Source organism: Eurosta solidaginis, chromosome 3 (genome assembly GCF_040869045.1).
Source record: "Eurosta solidaginis isolate ZX-2024a chromosome 3, ASM4086904v1, whole genome shotgun sequence".
Taxonomy (NCBI): domain Eukaryota; kingdom Metazoa; phylum Arthropoda; class Insecta; order Diptera; family Tephritidae; genus Eurosta; species Eurosta solidaginis.
In genome coordinates, this window is record NC_090321.1 from 220,302,513 (window position 1) to 220,319,233 (window position 16,721).

The following is a 16,721-nucleotide window of genomic DNA, read 5'->3' on the forward strand; positions in this document are numbered from 1 at the left end:
AACCCTCTCGTCCAAACGAAATGCAAAATTGCGCCTTCTTGTTGCAAAAGTTTTGCTTGAACGAAGAGGATTTTTCCAAAGTTAGTAACATTTTTTCCAAGTTTTTATGAATTTTCACTCACGCAAATGAATCTAATAAGATAATAAAAAAACATCCTTTTTTAATGTTGATGTTTCCGACAAAATAAATGTTTGAGTTGTTTTGGAATCGTTTCAACTTAAAGTGTTACGAAAATTAAACTCGCCGAATTACATGTAAAGTTACTCCAGTGGTGAATTACATTCCTGCGATTTGATTCTTTACTTTTCTACAACTTACAAGTTCTCTTTTTAAAATGTTACGCCAAACATTTATACTACAAGTCTTGTTCGATACAATCAAGTGTGACCATCACATGCGAGAGAAGAAATTGAGAATGGGCTGAGCTGCAACTGAAGGAATTGAGAATCAGTTTTTGTGACTACTATTTTCATTTCTATATTCATATGTATGTATATGTAGCAAGCATGCGTATTTATGTATTCACATATTTACGTATTTATATGGCGGCCGCCGTGGTGTGATGGTAGCGTGCTCCGCCTACCACACCAAATACCCTGGGTTCACACCCCCGGGCAAAGCAAGATCAAAATTTTAGAAACAAGCTTTTTCAATTAGAAGAGCTCTCAGTGGAAACTCATTTGCCTTGCAGATGCCGTTCGGAGTCGGCATAAAACAAGTAGCTCCCGTCCCGCCAATTTGTAAGAAAAATTAAAAAGGAGCACGACACAAATTGGAAGAGAAGTTCGGCCTAAAATCTCTGCGGAGGTTATTGCGCCTTACATTTATTTATTTATATATGGCAACATAGGTACTTTCATACAAAGCTGTCGCAACAACTTTTTTTGTTCATTTGACTACTAAGACGGTCAATTAAGTATCAAATTTTTGTGCGCAGTTGATTCAACATCTCGTTGCGATGGATAAAAATTGACAGAAATTTCGGTTGAATTGACCCGTATTTCGTTTCTTTCTTTCAGTGTAGAAGCTCATCATTTGTCACTTAAACATTTTCTTACTTGGTACTTGGTAGTTTCAAGGGATTGGAATGATCACGCGAATGTTTTCCGTATTCGCGGCGACATGTCAATCACCGGCATTTTCGCCATTGTAAAATAGATTAATATCAGTCTTTCTTTTAATAACAAAATCACTTTTGCAAATGCTTAAATTTCCACCACAAATTGATCAGCTGTTTATTTATCTGTCAAATCATCACTTTCTTAGGTTGGCAACATCAATTCAACTTCAAGTGAAATAAGTTGTAATTCGTAGTACCAAACAGGAGTTGAGTTGTCTTAAAGTTGAGTTGTTTTAATTACAACCCAACCAAGTTGAGTTGAAAACCGTCATAGGCGCAATAATTAGACGACGGTATCAAGGAATGTAAGTCATGAATATTCTGGAGACATGGGTACCAGCGTCCTGAAGAAGCAACTCATTATATGCAACGAGTACAATACACCAAGTTGATCAATATCACTTTAAATAAAAGTTTGTGAATACGTGTACGTGTTCTGCGCTCACCAAATTAAGGCCCTAGCTATAAGAAATGACACAGATATCATATCTCGTAGAGCGCAGTAGCATTGCTTTCAATCAACTTCTGGTAACTACCAAAAGAACGAGTTTTTTTATAACAAAAAACCCTGGTTTTAATTATGGGTTCCAAGTTTGTTCGTCCAGGTCTATATGAGGTTCTTCCGTATCGGTTCGTTTGCAACTCTGTTCTGGGATGTCTACTTAATATTACAGAGCATAACTTTCTTTATATGGTGTACGCACTTATATGAAGTATTGTACAAACTGTTAAATAAGCACAAACCAGGCAGTCCCAGCAGATAATTGGTTAATGTGGCTGCGCCTGTCACACAGATAAGGCGATATCTACGTAAGCTTTATGATGAAATCACACATCTTGAAACAAATCAATTGTCTATTTCAATAGGGAAGTACAAAGTTGGTAAGCTCCAATGCTGATTCACACCTGCTGTGTGACCCGTTCGGGAAGTTGAACACTTAATTCTTACAGAAGAGGAGAACTGACTTACGCGATCGTTTTATGTGATCAGATGCGATCTGGATAATATAACAGATTACAGCTAAATCTAACATGATTGCAGCGCCGGCCCAAGAGCTCCCGCATTAGAAATTGTCGAAAACGCAAAGCTCTGTCTCACTTCCGAATGAGGGTACTTTTTTGACCGTAGATATGGGTGCAACTCACACCATTATTCGATGGAAACAACAGCTAGTCCATGGAGCTCGACGATAGTATTTGTGAAAAAAGGTTACACCTAGGATACTAATGTTTTTAAATTTACTTGAGGGACAGAGGTATGGATAACATTTGTTATCGATAACACATTTATAACCTTTTGATAACAAACAATCTTTACATCGCCGATGACATTACATTCATATTGTGCCATTCTCTCGAGTTTATGAGCCATTTTAGAGTTTACCTCTACTGCTACTTCAACAAATATTGCCTTTCCTTTCCCCGCCTTTGTTTGCCTTATTTTCCTGTCGGATTTTGCTTATATGTAGCATACCACGTGCATTGCCCCCAATGCGGTGTAGTGAATACACATACGCTTACATTCTGTATTCCCCTATGCAGCATGCTGCTTCCAAATGCTACACTAACGCTTACACTTACTTTGAGTTTACATTGTGGATTCTCCTAAGAAAAAAAAAAGAGAGCCCTTACTACTTTTGGGAGACTCATTGATCACATAATAAAAATATTATATTGGAAGTCTTGCTTACAACATATAGATCTCACCGTATTTGAAAAGATGTTTGAGGAACACACTCTGAGAACGTTACTACTGGACTGAAATTAAATTGTAAAAAGTCTCAAAAATCAACAGATGATTTGGGCTTGTCAAGATAACTAATTTTTTGCTGGAAATTTTATAATAATAGAAGTTTTGAGCTTAAAACTGATTCAGATTTGGGTTTTAAAAATAATGAACTGACTGTTGACGATTTCAAACAAAATTTTAGATATAAATGCATACATGGCACTCGCTGTGCGTCTTAGCCGCACCTTCCATATTGACGTACAATGCGAAATCTGCAAAAAAAACGTGAATTTTATGTAACTTCCGCATCGTATATTTGCCTTAACGATCTTACGTGTGCAACGGCAAATTTGTCACTTTCCTTTTTCGTACAAATCTGAAATGTACGTTGGTACTAAGCGTACAATTAAATCGCTTGATCACGTTTTCAATTAACTGATACCATATTCTTAGCTAAAGCTTTATCACATTCAATTACGTAATGTTTTATCTGCTCAAAAATAAGTTTGTAAATAAGATGACACCATAAATTTGTGGTGTTAATTAAGTTTCCACAGTCATGTTTCAAATTCTAACACGACGAATTTAAACAAAGTTTAAAATGTTGAATGTTGTGTAAAGAAGATGAGATGAGCTTTGGAGTTTTCGTGAGAAGAGTTCCCCAGCAGATTTATGACTCTTTCCGTCACGTTAACAGTGTATATCGAAGGAAGTTTGATGGTGAGCTGTAGGGGAGGTATGAACTGAGCATATCGAATAAAATCCAAAGATTTTGTTTGCTCACACATTTTATGTGATTAGATGAAGCAGCTCCGGCCCAGAAGGCAAAAGTATATTAGTAACGGAGGTTGGGTACATTTGCTTTCATATATCAATCTGTATACATTTTTGGAAAAGTTGGTAGTGCCACGATCCCTACTATTAAACGGCTTAATTCGCTATATATCCGATGCGATGTAGTAGAGTTTTTGTATGTATGAGGGATTTGTGAAGAGAAAGGGGATGGGAGTGGCGGTAAGAATGTTTTTTTTTTTTGTAGGCTTGAAGTAATAGAGCTGGAATGGTGGGAGAAAAGCGGGAAATGGTGGGTAAAGGAGAGTAAGATGGTGAGGGGATCAAAAAAGGAAAAGTGGGTGTAGGAGAAATGTAAAACAGCGAGGAGGAAGAATGGGATGCTAGTAAAAATTATAATAACCATTAAATTATTAAATAACCATTTTGAAAAATTTCGGGCAAAACGATCTCAGCATCTCCCTTCTCAGTAGAGGTCCGCCCCTTCCTCTGCCTCCAAACTATGTTCTCGACTGAAATAATTTCTTAGTATGAGCATCTTTGTCCATTCGCACAACTTTAGCTAGCCAGCGAAGATTTTGGGCCTTTATTCACCGCACTGGTCGTCATATCTGCGTAAAGCTCTTACAGCTCACCGTTATACATACGCCCTTCTGCACTTGACGTCAGCATCAAGAAAAGGACCATACACCCTCCGTAGAACTTTTCTCTCGAACATTACAAGAGCCAACTCCATTATCTTGACACCGTCGACGATTCTGAGCCATAAATAAGGACAGGTATGATGAGCGCTTGTAGAGCATAATTTTTGTTCGTCGGTAGAGGACATTACTTTTAAATTTTTTACTCAGTCCAAAGTAGCACTTGTTGGCAAGACTTATTCTCTGAATGCGGGAATTCTTTCTTGGATGACAGCAAATATTTTATTTTGTCCTCATTTACCCCAATACCAACTTTTTTATGCTGCTTTATTTAATCCCGAGCAGGCAGATCTTACAGCCCGTTTGTTAAGGGTATTTACGCCAATGTCATCAGCATACGAAAGTAATTATTCACTCTTATAAAAATTGTTCCATAACGGTTTAGTTCAGCTGCTAGAATTCTCTACTCCAGAAATAGCACGAAAGATAGCCGTCTTGTATGAGGCCTAGTTTGGTTTCGAATTGCTTGGATAAGTCGTTCCCAATCCGTACGGTGCTGGTGGTGTTGCTCAACGGTTTTTGGTGGAGCCTTTTTAACTTCTGCGATTGGGGTATCGAGCTTTTCCTTCTCGGCCTAAAATCTCTTCGGAGGTTATCGCGCCTTACATTTATTTATTTATTTTTTTTAATTGGGTTATCGGGTTCGTTCTCTCCCTCGCTAGCTAGCAATGAGGAGAATTGTTCCCTCCACAACGATACAGTTCCATCGCCTTCAATATTTGATCAAAGTCCGTCAATCTGCAATGCATGGACAAAGGTGGCACTTAGCTTCAGAGCCGGCTTAACAGGTAAGCAGAATAGGCAGTTAGGGGGCCCCGAAAAATGAAAAAGACTTCTAAAAGTTTCTTACAAACATAAAATTCTAGAGAGTGAAAGAAAAATGTAATCAGAACTGAAAATAAATTTTACTCCAATAAATAAAACTTAATTGACCGCATTCAAAAGGCGACGACCGACAAACTAGACAAGGTTCCTAAAAAGGACATTTCCGACTCATTTGACAAATTGTATGGGCGTGCAAAGAAGTGTATCGAAGTGAAAGGAGAGTATATTGAATAATAAAAAAAGGTTTATAACTTTTCTTCAGTTGGAAGGTCATACTGGTGAAAGTCTAACGAATCAAACTTTAAAGTTTCTTACTGAAAACTGTGGTTTAGATATTCAAAGTTGTAGAGGACAATAATATGACAACGCATTAGACATGTCCGCGAAGTATAAAGTTGTGCAAGCAAGCATATTGAGTGTAAATGAGAATGCGATCTATGTTACCTGTTCCGCGCATTCCCTTAATTTGGTTGGAGAGCATGCTGTGAAGTGCTGTTGCAGTCGATTTTTTGCTATTATGCAGACATTATATAATTTTTTTCCGCTTCCACCTATCGTTGGGGCGTATCAAAAAATAAAATAAACAATGACATTAGAAGACATTGTTAACTACACGCTGGGAAGCACATTCGAATGAAATGCAGTTTGCGATTCATTTGATATCATATTAGAGGCTCTAGAAATCATTTGCTGATGATGATTCACAAAATACTGATACTCGTTATGAGGCGACGTGTACCGCGAATAAAGTGCAAAAATTCGAATGTGGTTTCATGTTAATTTTATGGAACTCATTTTGACTGCTATGCGTTCAGTGAGTAAGTCATTGCAAAGTGAATAAGCAGATTTGCAAACGTGTGGTTTTTTGTACGGATTGTTAGAAGAGAGTTTAGTTTCATTCCGTGAAAAGTTCAATGATTTCGAGGAAAAAACTAAACAACTATTACCTGTTGTAGGTTATACAGAAATCGTAAAACGTACTCGTCGTAGAAAAAACCAACCTAATGACGGAAATACTCCAGAAGTCCAGAAGTAGAATATTTGCCTCGCGTTGCGAAAGTGCGACGTGCGAAAGTGTATGTGGAAGTTTCAGAGAGATTTGCATTTCACATCAACTCTTCTCTAAGTGATGGAGACCTCCACGAAGCTATAAATAACTTAGTTCGAAGACAAATGTAGAAAACGACATGCTTAAAATGTAAATAGTAATTTTATTGATATTATTACATTGTGACAATAAAATTTTTATGAAAGATATAAGTTTGTATTTTTTAATCGAAAAAAGAAGGGAACGGACGTGAAAAAAGGGCCCCCAAATTGATGGTTGCCTAGAGCCCCGTTGAGAGTTAATACGGCCTTGCTTAGCTTCATATTAGTTAATATGTGTACGCATTCGCTCCATTACTGATTGCCATGATGAGTTCATCTTTGATTGAATGATTTAGTATGTTCTCTTCTTGTGGAAAAAAACTGCAGTTCTACGGATATGTTTTGTTTTTATTCGCTCTTACGATAAATGCCCTTTCCCTCCGACCGTGCATTTATAAATATTAAATATGATTTTATATGCATATGTGAGTTTTTACTGTTTAAGTAAAACGTAAATATTTACAAAATTTTTGTATGTCTAAACTATTAGTTTTGCTAATTTGCTAATAAGCGGATTTTTTCAAGCCAATTAAAATGTAAGGCGCGATAACCTCCGCGAAGATTTTAGGCCGAGCTTCTCTTCCAATTTGCGTCGTGCTCCTTTTTAATTTTTCCTACAAATTGGCCGGACGGGGTCTACTTGTTTTATGCCGACTACGAACGACATCTGCGACAGATGAGTTTTCACTGAGAGCTTTTCATGGCAGATATACACTCGGAGTGCTTGCCAAACACTGCCGAAGGGCGACCCCGCTTAGAAAAATTGTCTTCTAATTGAAAAACCTTATTTCTACAATTTTGATGTTGCTTTGCCCGCGGTGTGAACCCAGGGAATTCGGTGTGGTAGACGGAGCACGCTACCATCACACCACGGTGGCCGCCATTGAACGTAAATAAAATTGATGCACACATATGTACATGACTGTTGCAGCCATAATTTCCAAATAGTAAAATACTTCGTTTATTCGGGAACCAGCGTCAACACAAACAACACCGTCAGCTCTAAAATTCAGCGGAGAATCACTCTTGACAATAAATGCGTAACTTTGGACTAGATAGGCAATTGAAAATTAAAGTCCTTTCTCGGCAAACGAAAATCATACTCTACAAGTCAGTTATTATACCCGTCCTGATATATGGGGCAGAAGCATGGACCATAAGAACATCAGATGAAGCGGTTCTGGGAGTGTTCGAGAGAAATTTTTTTCCAAAGATTAATGGACTTCTACGCGTTGGCGACGGCGAGTACCGAAGAAGATTTAATGACGAGCTGTAAACGCAGCGGTTCCGTTGACTAGGCCATGTTATGGAAATGAAAGATGACCCACCGGCTAAGAAAGTATGGAAGAACCAGCAAAATTCTCTTACTCGCCGTCACCAACGTGTAGACGTCCACAAATCTTTCGAAGACTTACTTACTTAATTGGTGCTGAACCGTTTAAACGGTTATGGGAGTTTAAATCGTTTTCCACGTGATGCTCCACCAGAGGCGGCTCCCATCTTCCTCCGATTCCATACACGGGGTAAGCCAAGGCACCATTTTTCTAAAGAAGACCACAAAACAATGCCAACACCTTTTTGAAAATAGACACAAACTTGTGAAGTAATGGTCTCTTCGTTTCTCTGAAATATTTTCCAAATATTCTTAAGCTCAGATGCGCACATGTATGTTAACATTTGAAATTTCACAAATATTTGGTACTCACACTTTTTTATAAGAACATATGTATGTACGTAAGTACTTAAATTTTGTATATCTCTTGCATATAATTTTCGTGTATATTGCACCTATGTAAATATATAACATTTTCAATTTGCATATAAATCCGAGCTCTAAAAACCACATATGAAATCACCAATAAAAAATATATATATGTATAACTAGTAAGGAAGTCTAAGTTCGGGTGAGACCGGACATTACATACCCAGCTGTACACTCGAAATGCTGTTGTTGTTTGTTTGGTGTGCTAAATAGTTTTACAAGGCTGCGCAATAATACATATGGGGAATTCTTTGTCAAATCAGCCACCCCCTGCTCATTTCAATTTTTGGAAACAAATTTTTTTGAGCACACGAAAAAATTCGTCAAGAAGTGTAGTTTTTTATGCCGTTAGGTGTTTTTTTTTAATAAAGTATTTTAACCTCAAAAAAAAAACTGTCTAAAGAGAGGCGTCTCGCATAAAAGTGTCATTTTTAGTCAAAAATTATCGAAAAAATATAATTCCTCAAAAATAATGACCAAATTACTTATTAGAAATATTGTGGGGGTCGCTAGACAAGAATCCGATGTCAAATTTCAAATTCAAGATGGCGCCCAAAATACAGAATTTAGTAGAAATGGGTCAACAGTAAGAAAAATACTGTCCGCCATCTTGGATCCGCAATCTTGAATTTGAAATTTGACATCGGATTCTTGTTTAGCGACCTCCACAACATTTCTAATAAGTAATTTGGTCATTATTATTGAGGAATTATTTTTTATCTATCATTTTTGACTAAAAATGGCACTTTTTTGCGAGATGCCTCACTTTAGACAGTTTTTTTCAGGTTAAAAAACTTTATTAAAAAAACAAAACACCTAACGGCATAAAAACTACCCTTTTTGACGAATTTTTTTAATGTGCTAAACAAATGTTTTTCCCAAAATTGAAATGGGCAGGGGGTTGGCTGATTTGACAAAGAATTCACTATATACATATGGTTCTCCCGAAACATAGAAAATTGCTTAGTCATAAAAGGCGCGGTACCACGCCCATTTTTTTTAGATTTGAAGTTTTTCCTATTTATTGTTATAAATCCACTTGGGAAATAAAATACCATTGATATAAAGCTCTTGTTTTTGCAAAGATATAACTTATTTTATTCGTGCACGATCTTTTTAAAAATCTGTTATATAAAAGTGGGCCTGGTCCTCAATCGCCTCTCTTCCGTATTTTGTTACGATAGGTTTACCGATTTTGGATTTTTGATTAATAATATTTGTAAAATTGATTTTTTCACAAGTGGGCGGTACCATGCCAATTTAAAATTTTTTTTTCAAATTTTTATCAAGAGTCTCAGTATCAGTCCACACGATAAATTTTAACATTTTAGGGGTATTATTTACTAAATAATCAGGTTTTTTGTGCTTTCCAAAATGTTATATATATATAAAGTGGGCGCGGTTATCATCCGATTTCGCTCATATTCAATACCAATCTATTCTGGATCCAGATAAGCTCGTGTACCAAATTTGGGGCAGATACCTCAATATTTACTCAAGTTATCGAACGGACGGGCGGACGGATGGACGGACATGGCTCAATCAAATTTTTTTCGATACTGATGATTTTGATATATGGAAGTGTATATCTATCTCGATTCCTTTATACCTGTACAATAGGGTGGTTACAAGGTATATGGTGAATTTAATTTTTTGCTCTATCTTTCGGGGCAGGAGGGTGCCCCTAATGCTAATGGATAATAAAATGATTATTGCAAAGTTTCACGCCAATCCGATAATGTTAAAAGGTGCCTCATTGAGGTCAAAGTTAGGAAAAACAGCGATTTTTCAGAAAAAAGTTTAGTGTTTCGTCAGTAAAAGTGAAAACATTTATGCCAGGAACTTGACTCGTATACCATTGGATATTGTAATGTCCATAGACGTTTGCATGGAAATGTGGGATTTCCACTATGACCTGAGCTGATAAATGATAAATACTGCTAAAAATAACCGTTTTTTAAAAATATTATTAAGATCTAAATCAATACAAATAAAATTACTTATCGAATGGTGTACGAGTCAAGTTCCTGGCATAAATGGTTTCACTTTTACTGACGAAACACAAACAATTTTTTCTGAAAAATCGCTGTTTATCCTAACTTTGACCTCAATGAGGCACGTCTTAACATTATCGGATTGGCCTGAAACTTTGTATGTATCATTTTCTAATATATTGCCATATTTTATGGGGGTGCCCCAGCGGAAAATCTAAAATTGATTTCTTGTGGCCACCCTAAAGTACAACCACCCGTTATCCAATAAAATTTATAATATCCTGTGTAGAAGTACAGCTGGGTATAAAAATTGTGTATATTTCCTGTTTCTCGGCGTATGGTAGGTATGTTTGTGTTTGTACGTTGTGTATGTCATTGTGCCTCTTCATAAGAGGAGAAAGTGAGCGGCGTCAATTTATTTAGTTAAAGGCATAAATTAAATACGGATACGGATTTATTTACAATTCTACAATCACAACACAAAATTTATGCGAAATTCATGTAATGATGTCGTGATTTGAATAAAATATTTTATTTACTTTAAGTATTGCATAATTTTGTCAAAGATTCATGACCTAAGAAAGCAAATCCACAAATTTCGCTAAGTTAGTTTAACTTTGTATACAAATATATATTCATATATTTCCAAAAAAGTTTTGTACATACATATATATGTACATAAATATTAATGAATTTCTTAATATACTCATTTTATATGCAAATGTTGTTGAAGGCCAAGTTCAATGTTTTTTGATGTTACACGTTTCTGACAACGAAAGTAATATTTTGTTGGAATTTAAGTAGATTAAGAAATCGTATATCAAATAAGATTTATGGAGGGTTTTAAGATCGAAAGGATTGTGGTGAGAAGAAACGATTTTCGATTACTGCAGAAAATTAAATTAAAAAGTAAGGACGGGACTGCCTTCGGCTGTGCCGAAGACTTCACACCTTTCATGAATATAGCTGAACAATAATCGTATCCCATTCGTAATATCCAAATAGTCAGCTGTATAAGGTAAGAAATATATAGTGAACATATGTACATACATAAGCTATTTTTAAGATACATAAATAAAAAAATAAAAAATAGGTAGGCAGTTGCTGTCATTCAGTGAGTTTTACAGCTCCGGCTACGCTAAATTCTGACGGGAATGCTCTGTATCATTGAGAGACTTGAGAAGCAGATGTCGTGATATTTTCGCACACGTGAAATGTGATAGGCAGATGTCGCTGCTGTTTCATTTAACTCATACGGCAAAAGGCTAAACAGCGATATCTATTTTTGAAAAAGTAGGTTTATTAAAGGCAGCGTTGCCAAACTAAATACAAGTAATTAACAAATTATCTGGCTCACAAATTGAACGTACCAGACTTCTATCTGGATTTACCTGGCTCAAATCGTTGTTGTTGAATTTACATGCATAATTGTTTATCTGGCTCAGGCTCTTTGTTACCGGATGATGGCTAATTTGTGTGAGGATGCAAAGTTTCACGTTTTTTGTGGTCTGCATATAAAAACTATGACTACGGATCACGTATTTCAACAATATATGACGCAAACGTAAGTATCTGATGAAATTTGCAGTTTCTAGCAGAAAAAATGGGGCAATATTAACAGTTTATATGGGGCATATAATATATGGGGTATTCCATCCCATTTCGACCAATTTTGAACCCGACCCCTTTAGAATTGGCTGAAAGTTTTTCTTCTTTTTCTATCTTACGAAAGACGTTTTTCAGAATTTTTTCAAATTTTTTCATCCAACTCAAAAAAAGTTATGAATTTAAAAAAAAAAACGGTGTTTTTTTTCAAAATGCTATAACTTTTTCAAAAAATGACCGTTTGGGATCTTACACTGTTATTAACAGCGACTCCCGTATATTCTAAACAACATACCCCTTGAATATTATGAATACATCAGCGTAGTAGACTGAATCATACTCCCTAAGAAAAAAAGTGCAACACTATTATCTTTAACAAACACTTCAATACGTAAGTCGAAGTTAGTTCCCGAGCCGCCGGTAAATATTCGGGTATGTATGTGGCTGGCCTAGTGTTGCGATAAAGACAATATTGGGTGGAAATTCCACATTAAAGAGTTGGGGGAATGTAATTCTGTTGTATTGAAAAGACACAGGAATTCTATGGTCAGCTGACATTTCGGATGATTTGTAACCCCCAGGATATTTTATGGAAAATTTTCGGTGTATTTCGTTCCTTCCTACCTTCATGCTGCAAGAGAATTGCCTTAAATAACCACCATCTCCGTAAGCCCCTTAAGGGTTTTCAGAAATAAATCAGTCAAGGGGAAAGTGAAAGTAAGCTACACTGCGCGCAGCCCTTACTCACATCCCCTCAGAAAAATGGCTCCGCATTTTTTTAAATACTTCTAATCAATCATCTATAAGCTTTTTTATTTAACTCAATTCGTTGCCGGTTTTTTTATGTTTCTTGACATGGGCTATACATATTTCAACCTGACTAGTCCCAACTGTACCCAAAAGGAATTAGAGGTGATTAATTATGCCCCAATGTAGACAAAAGAGATCAATCGGAGACCGCTCTCCTTAGGGATTATTCGCACTATTTTTTGCAGGGTATATCTCCATACAATTTACTACACTTTGGCTAAAGACGACAATATAGTCTAAATACCTGGCTGGCAAATCTATGCCACACATTGAACCAGCCAAATTTAATCGATTTATTGATAACTGACTCGATTTTCTGCACAGCAGTTAGCTATGTGTATGTATGGATGTGTGAGTTGGTATGTAACTAAGTATCAACAAAAGCTGCATTTTCTACAAATTGTTTGTATTTGTTTAATAATTGCGTAGAATAATTCATCGCTTCAAAGTTATGTACAAAGTTGAAAACAAAGTTTTATTAACTCCATTATGTAAGCAATTAGGATATGCGTTGAAAGGCAATTAGCTTATAAATGCTTACACAGTTGCACAAACACACAGACACACATTTGTAAATATGTCAAAAACATAAATAGGAGTCATAAATGGCGATAACCTTTCAATTCTTTGTTAATTACTTTTACCAATAAAGCAAAACAATTAATTAGCTATCATCTAACAATACTTTGTTTTTGTTATTGTCTGGGACTAGTTGTTAATTTTACTCCCAATAAACAGCGAGCAAAGCGCCACTTGTTGCTACACAAAGTTTTCTTGAAAATTAATAAGGCCAAAGAAAATTGAAATTTTTCGTAATAGTTGCAAATTAAGTTCGCTCACAAGACGACGAAGATGAAAAAGTGGAAGAAAAAGAAGAAGACTGGACGTTGTTTTAGTTGTATTCTATGCATTCTGTTGTTTTTATACCCAGCTTTACTTGTAAACAGGGTATTATAACTTTGATTGGATAACGGTTGGTTTTACAGGTATAAGGGAATCGAGATAGATATAGACTTCCATATATCAAAATCATCAGTATAGAAAAAAATTTGATTGAGCCATGTCCGTCCGTCTGTCCGTTAACACAATAACTCGAGTAAATATTGAGATATTTTCACCAAATTTGGTACACGACTTTATCTGGACCCAGAATAGATTGGTATTGAAAATGAGCGAAATCGGATGATAACCACGTCCACTTTTTATATATATAACATTTTGGAAGACAGAAAAAACCTGATCAAATTTAAAAAAATGGGTGTGGCACCGCCCCTTTTATAACTAAGCAATTTTCTATGTTTCGGGAGGCATAACTCGATGAAAAATTAGTTCAGAATAGAATCATATGTATATGTATTGTTGCGCAGCCTTGTCGTGCTCCGCCTACCACACCGAAGATCCCGGGTTCACGCCCCGGGAAAAGCAATATCAAAATTTAAATTGAATGTCGAAAATCTCGCGAGCTTTATGAGTATTTCGAGATTTGAAAATCTTGCGAGAAGCCGAGGCTAGCGAGAATTTTTTTCTCGAACAAACTCGAGAGTTCGTAACTTCTACTTTTCTGTGAAATTCAAATCATAATGTTCAAAAACCACAAAATATTTTTCGCATTTAAAAATTTTCCGCTAAATAAAAGAGATTTCCCCGAAAAAGGCTTCAAACCCAACAAAAAAAGAATTATTTACCTACCTTATCTAGTTGACTGCGTAGGCTTAGCATTTTGACGTTTTTAGAAGGTATCCTTAAAATTGTTAATTGCTTGTGAAATTTGGAGTTTTTTAAGAATAATTCAATTTTTATTGCACAAAATGCACTTTGAGTTGCATTTCTATAGACACTTCATTTAATAACGCCAATATTGTTGTTGTTGTTTTTTGCTGTTAAATTTCAGTTTAATTATTTAATTGGGTACTACCCGGCTTTTATTTTAGTTATATTTCACTTTAATTAATATAAACAATTAACAATATTCCGTTCACCAAATGACTTTTTCACGTGAAAAACCAGAACATCGATCAAGCGCCACTTGCACCTTGTATATATATGTGTGTATGTATGTGTGTGAGTACGAGTATCAATTACAATTATTTAATTCAATTAGATTGTCGTCGTTTTCCATTGATTTCGATTATTTTGTTGCTATAATAAATTGTTTATAATAATATTTTATTATACTCAGCGTACTTTGCACACAGAGTATATTAACTTTGATTGGATAACGGTTGGTTGTACAGGTATAAAGGAATCGGGATATATATAGACTTCCATATATTGAAATCATCAGTATCGAAAAAAAATTTGATTCAGCCATGTCCGTCCGTCTGTCCGTTAACACGATGACTTGAGTAAATATTGAGATCTCTTCACCAAATTTGGTACACGAGCTTATCTCGACCAAGAATAGATTGATATTGAAAATGAGCGAAATCGGATGATAATCACGCCCACTTTTTATATATATAACATTTTGGAAAACACAAAAAAACCTAATTATTTAGTAAATAATACACCTAGGATGTTGAAATTTTTGTGTTGACTGATATTGAGACTCTTGATAAGAATTTGAAAAAAATTTTTAAAATGGGCGTGGAACCGCCCACTTGTGGTAAAATCAATTTTACAAATATTTTTTATCATAAATCAATAAATCAAAAAACGTTAAACCTATCGTAACAAACTTTACTATAAGCAATGCTTTGAAGAAAAATTAACGAAATCGGTTAAGGACCAAGTCCACTTTTATATAAAAGATTTTTAAAAGGGTAGTAGACGAAAATAATAAGCTATATCTTTGCAAAAAAGAGCTTTATTTCATTTCCCAAGTGGATTTATAACAATAAATAGGAAAAACTTCAAATTTTAAAAAAATGGGCGTGGCACCGCCCCTTTTATGACTAAGCAATTTTCTATGTTTCGGGAGCCCTAACGCGAAAAAAAATTAACGGATATTAATAAAATTAGGTACACAAATTTTCCATATAGCAGGAAATATTTCTAGAAAATGATCGGTTAAAGACCACGCCCACTTTTATATAAAAGATTTTTAAAAGGGTAGTAGACGAAAATAATGAGCTATATCTTGGCGCTAAAGAGTTTTGTATCAATAGAATTTTACTTTCTAAATTGAAATATAACATTAAATTGGAAAACACTAAAATTTTTGAAAATGGGTGTGGCACCGCCCCTTTTATGACTAATTTATATTTCGGGACCCATAACTCGAAGAAAAATTAACGGATCTTAATAAAATTGGGTACACAAATTTCCCCATAGCAGAAAATATTTCTAGTAAAAATGGACGGGATCGGTTAAAGACCACGGCAAATTAGATATAAAACAAGTTTAATAGGGGCGTGGAATAGAATAATAAGCTATAACTTAGCAAGAAATCGTTTGGAATCAATAATATTTCACTTATCAAGTTTTGCTCTAAAAAGGAGATGGGGAGGAATATTTTTTTTAAAAGGGCGGTGCCACGTATTATGTAGCAAAGTAATTTATCTGAAAAGAAATGTACAATTTAAGCTCACGCTGAGTATATAATGTTTGGTTACACCCTAAGCTTAGACACCTTTACTTGTTTTTATTTTGTCGATGTTAACGATGATACCACAAATTACTTCACTATATTTTTTTTCTGTAGTATATAATTCACACAATTTTTGACAAATTATTATTTTATTGAGACAATTTCAAAATATAAACATAGCAACGTCGCAAATTAAAGCAAAAATAAATCCAAATATGTTATGCCACCACAAAATTTCGCTTAAAAGCACTCGAAATGCATTATTTTATTGCTTAAAAAAATAAAAAAAAAATAAAAATAAAAACAATAAATTTCAACAACACACAATTAAAATTCAAAAAACAGTCAATTCAAAACGGCTTGAAGCCCAATGAGTGGCAACGAGCACCGTTTCAACTTGAATTAAATTCGCAACTGAATGCGCAAACGTGTTTTACATACACTCAAAAACAATAGGCAAATCACCGGCTCGACATACGGACGTGTACAAACATACAAACAAATATGAAATATGAGTTGCGGCAAAAACCGCTCTAAACAACACACAAATAGCGAATACTACAACAACAGCTTCACGAAATGCAAGTTATATCACATTTTTTACGCCAGTCCCAAACTCAAATCTCTACGTAACGGTATGAACACGCTCGCCTTAGCGCGTGATCATCTGCCTGAACGCCTGCTCACCTGGTCGATTGACTGGT

At 35.4% G+C, this 16,721-nt stretch overlaps 1 protein-coding gene across 10 annotated transcripts in view; it reads right to left on the reverse strand.

The window, feature by feature from the left end:
* Positions 1 to 16,418, reverse strand: part of LOC137245098 (GATA zinc finger domain-containing protein 8) — a 132,641-nt gene extending 116,223 nt beyond the window's left edge. Inside the window, exons 1-3 of one of the 10 annotated variants that reach the window (XM_067775224.1) lie at positions 16,060 to 16,418; positions 14,571 to 14,627; positions 14,178 to 14,365 (exon numbers count right to left, since the gene is read on the reverse strand). In XM_067775224.1, coding sequence (XP_067631325.1) covers positions 14,178 to 14,207 — 30 coding nt within the window. In that variant the 5' untranslated portion in view covers positions 14,208 to 14,365; positions 14,571 to 14,627; positions 16,060 to 16,418. Of the gene's footprint in view, positions 1 to 14,177; positions 14,628 to 16,005 lie in introns of all 10 variants that reach the window. The other 9 variants (XM_067775222.1, XM_067775223.1, XM_067775225.1 and 6 more) reach the window with 9 other exon arrangements.
* Between the last annotated feature and the right edge of the window lie 303 nt (positions 16,419 to 16,721).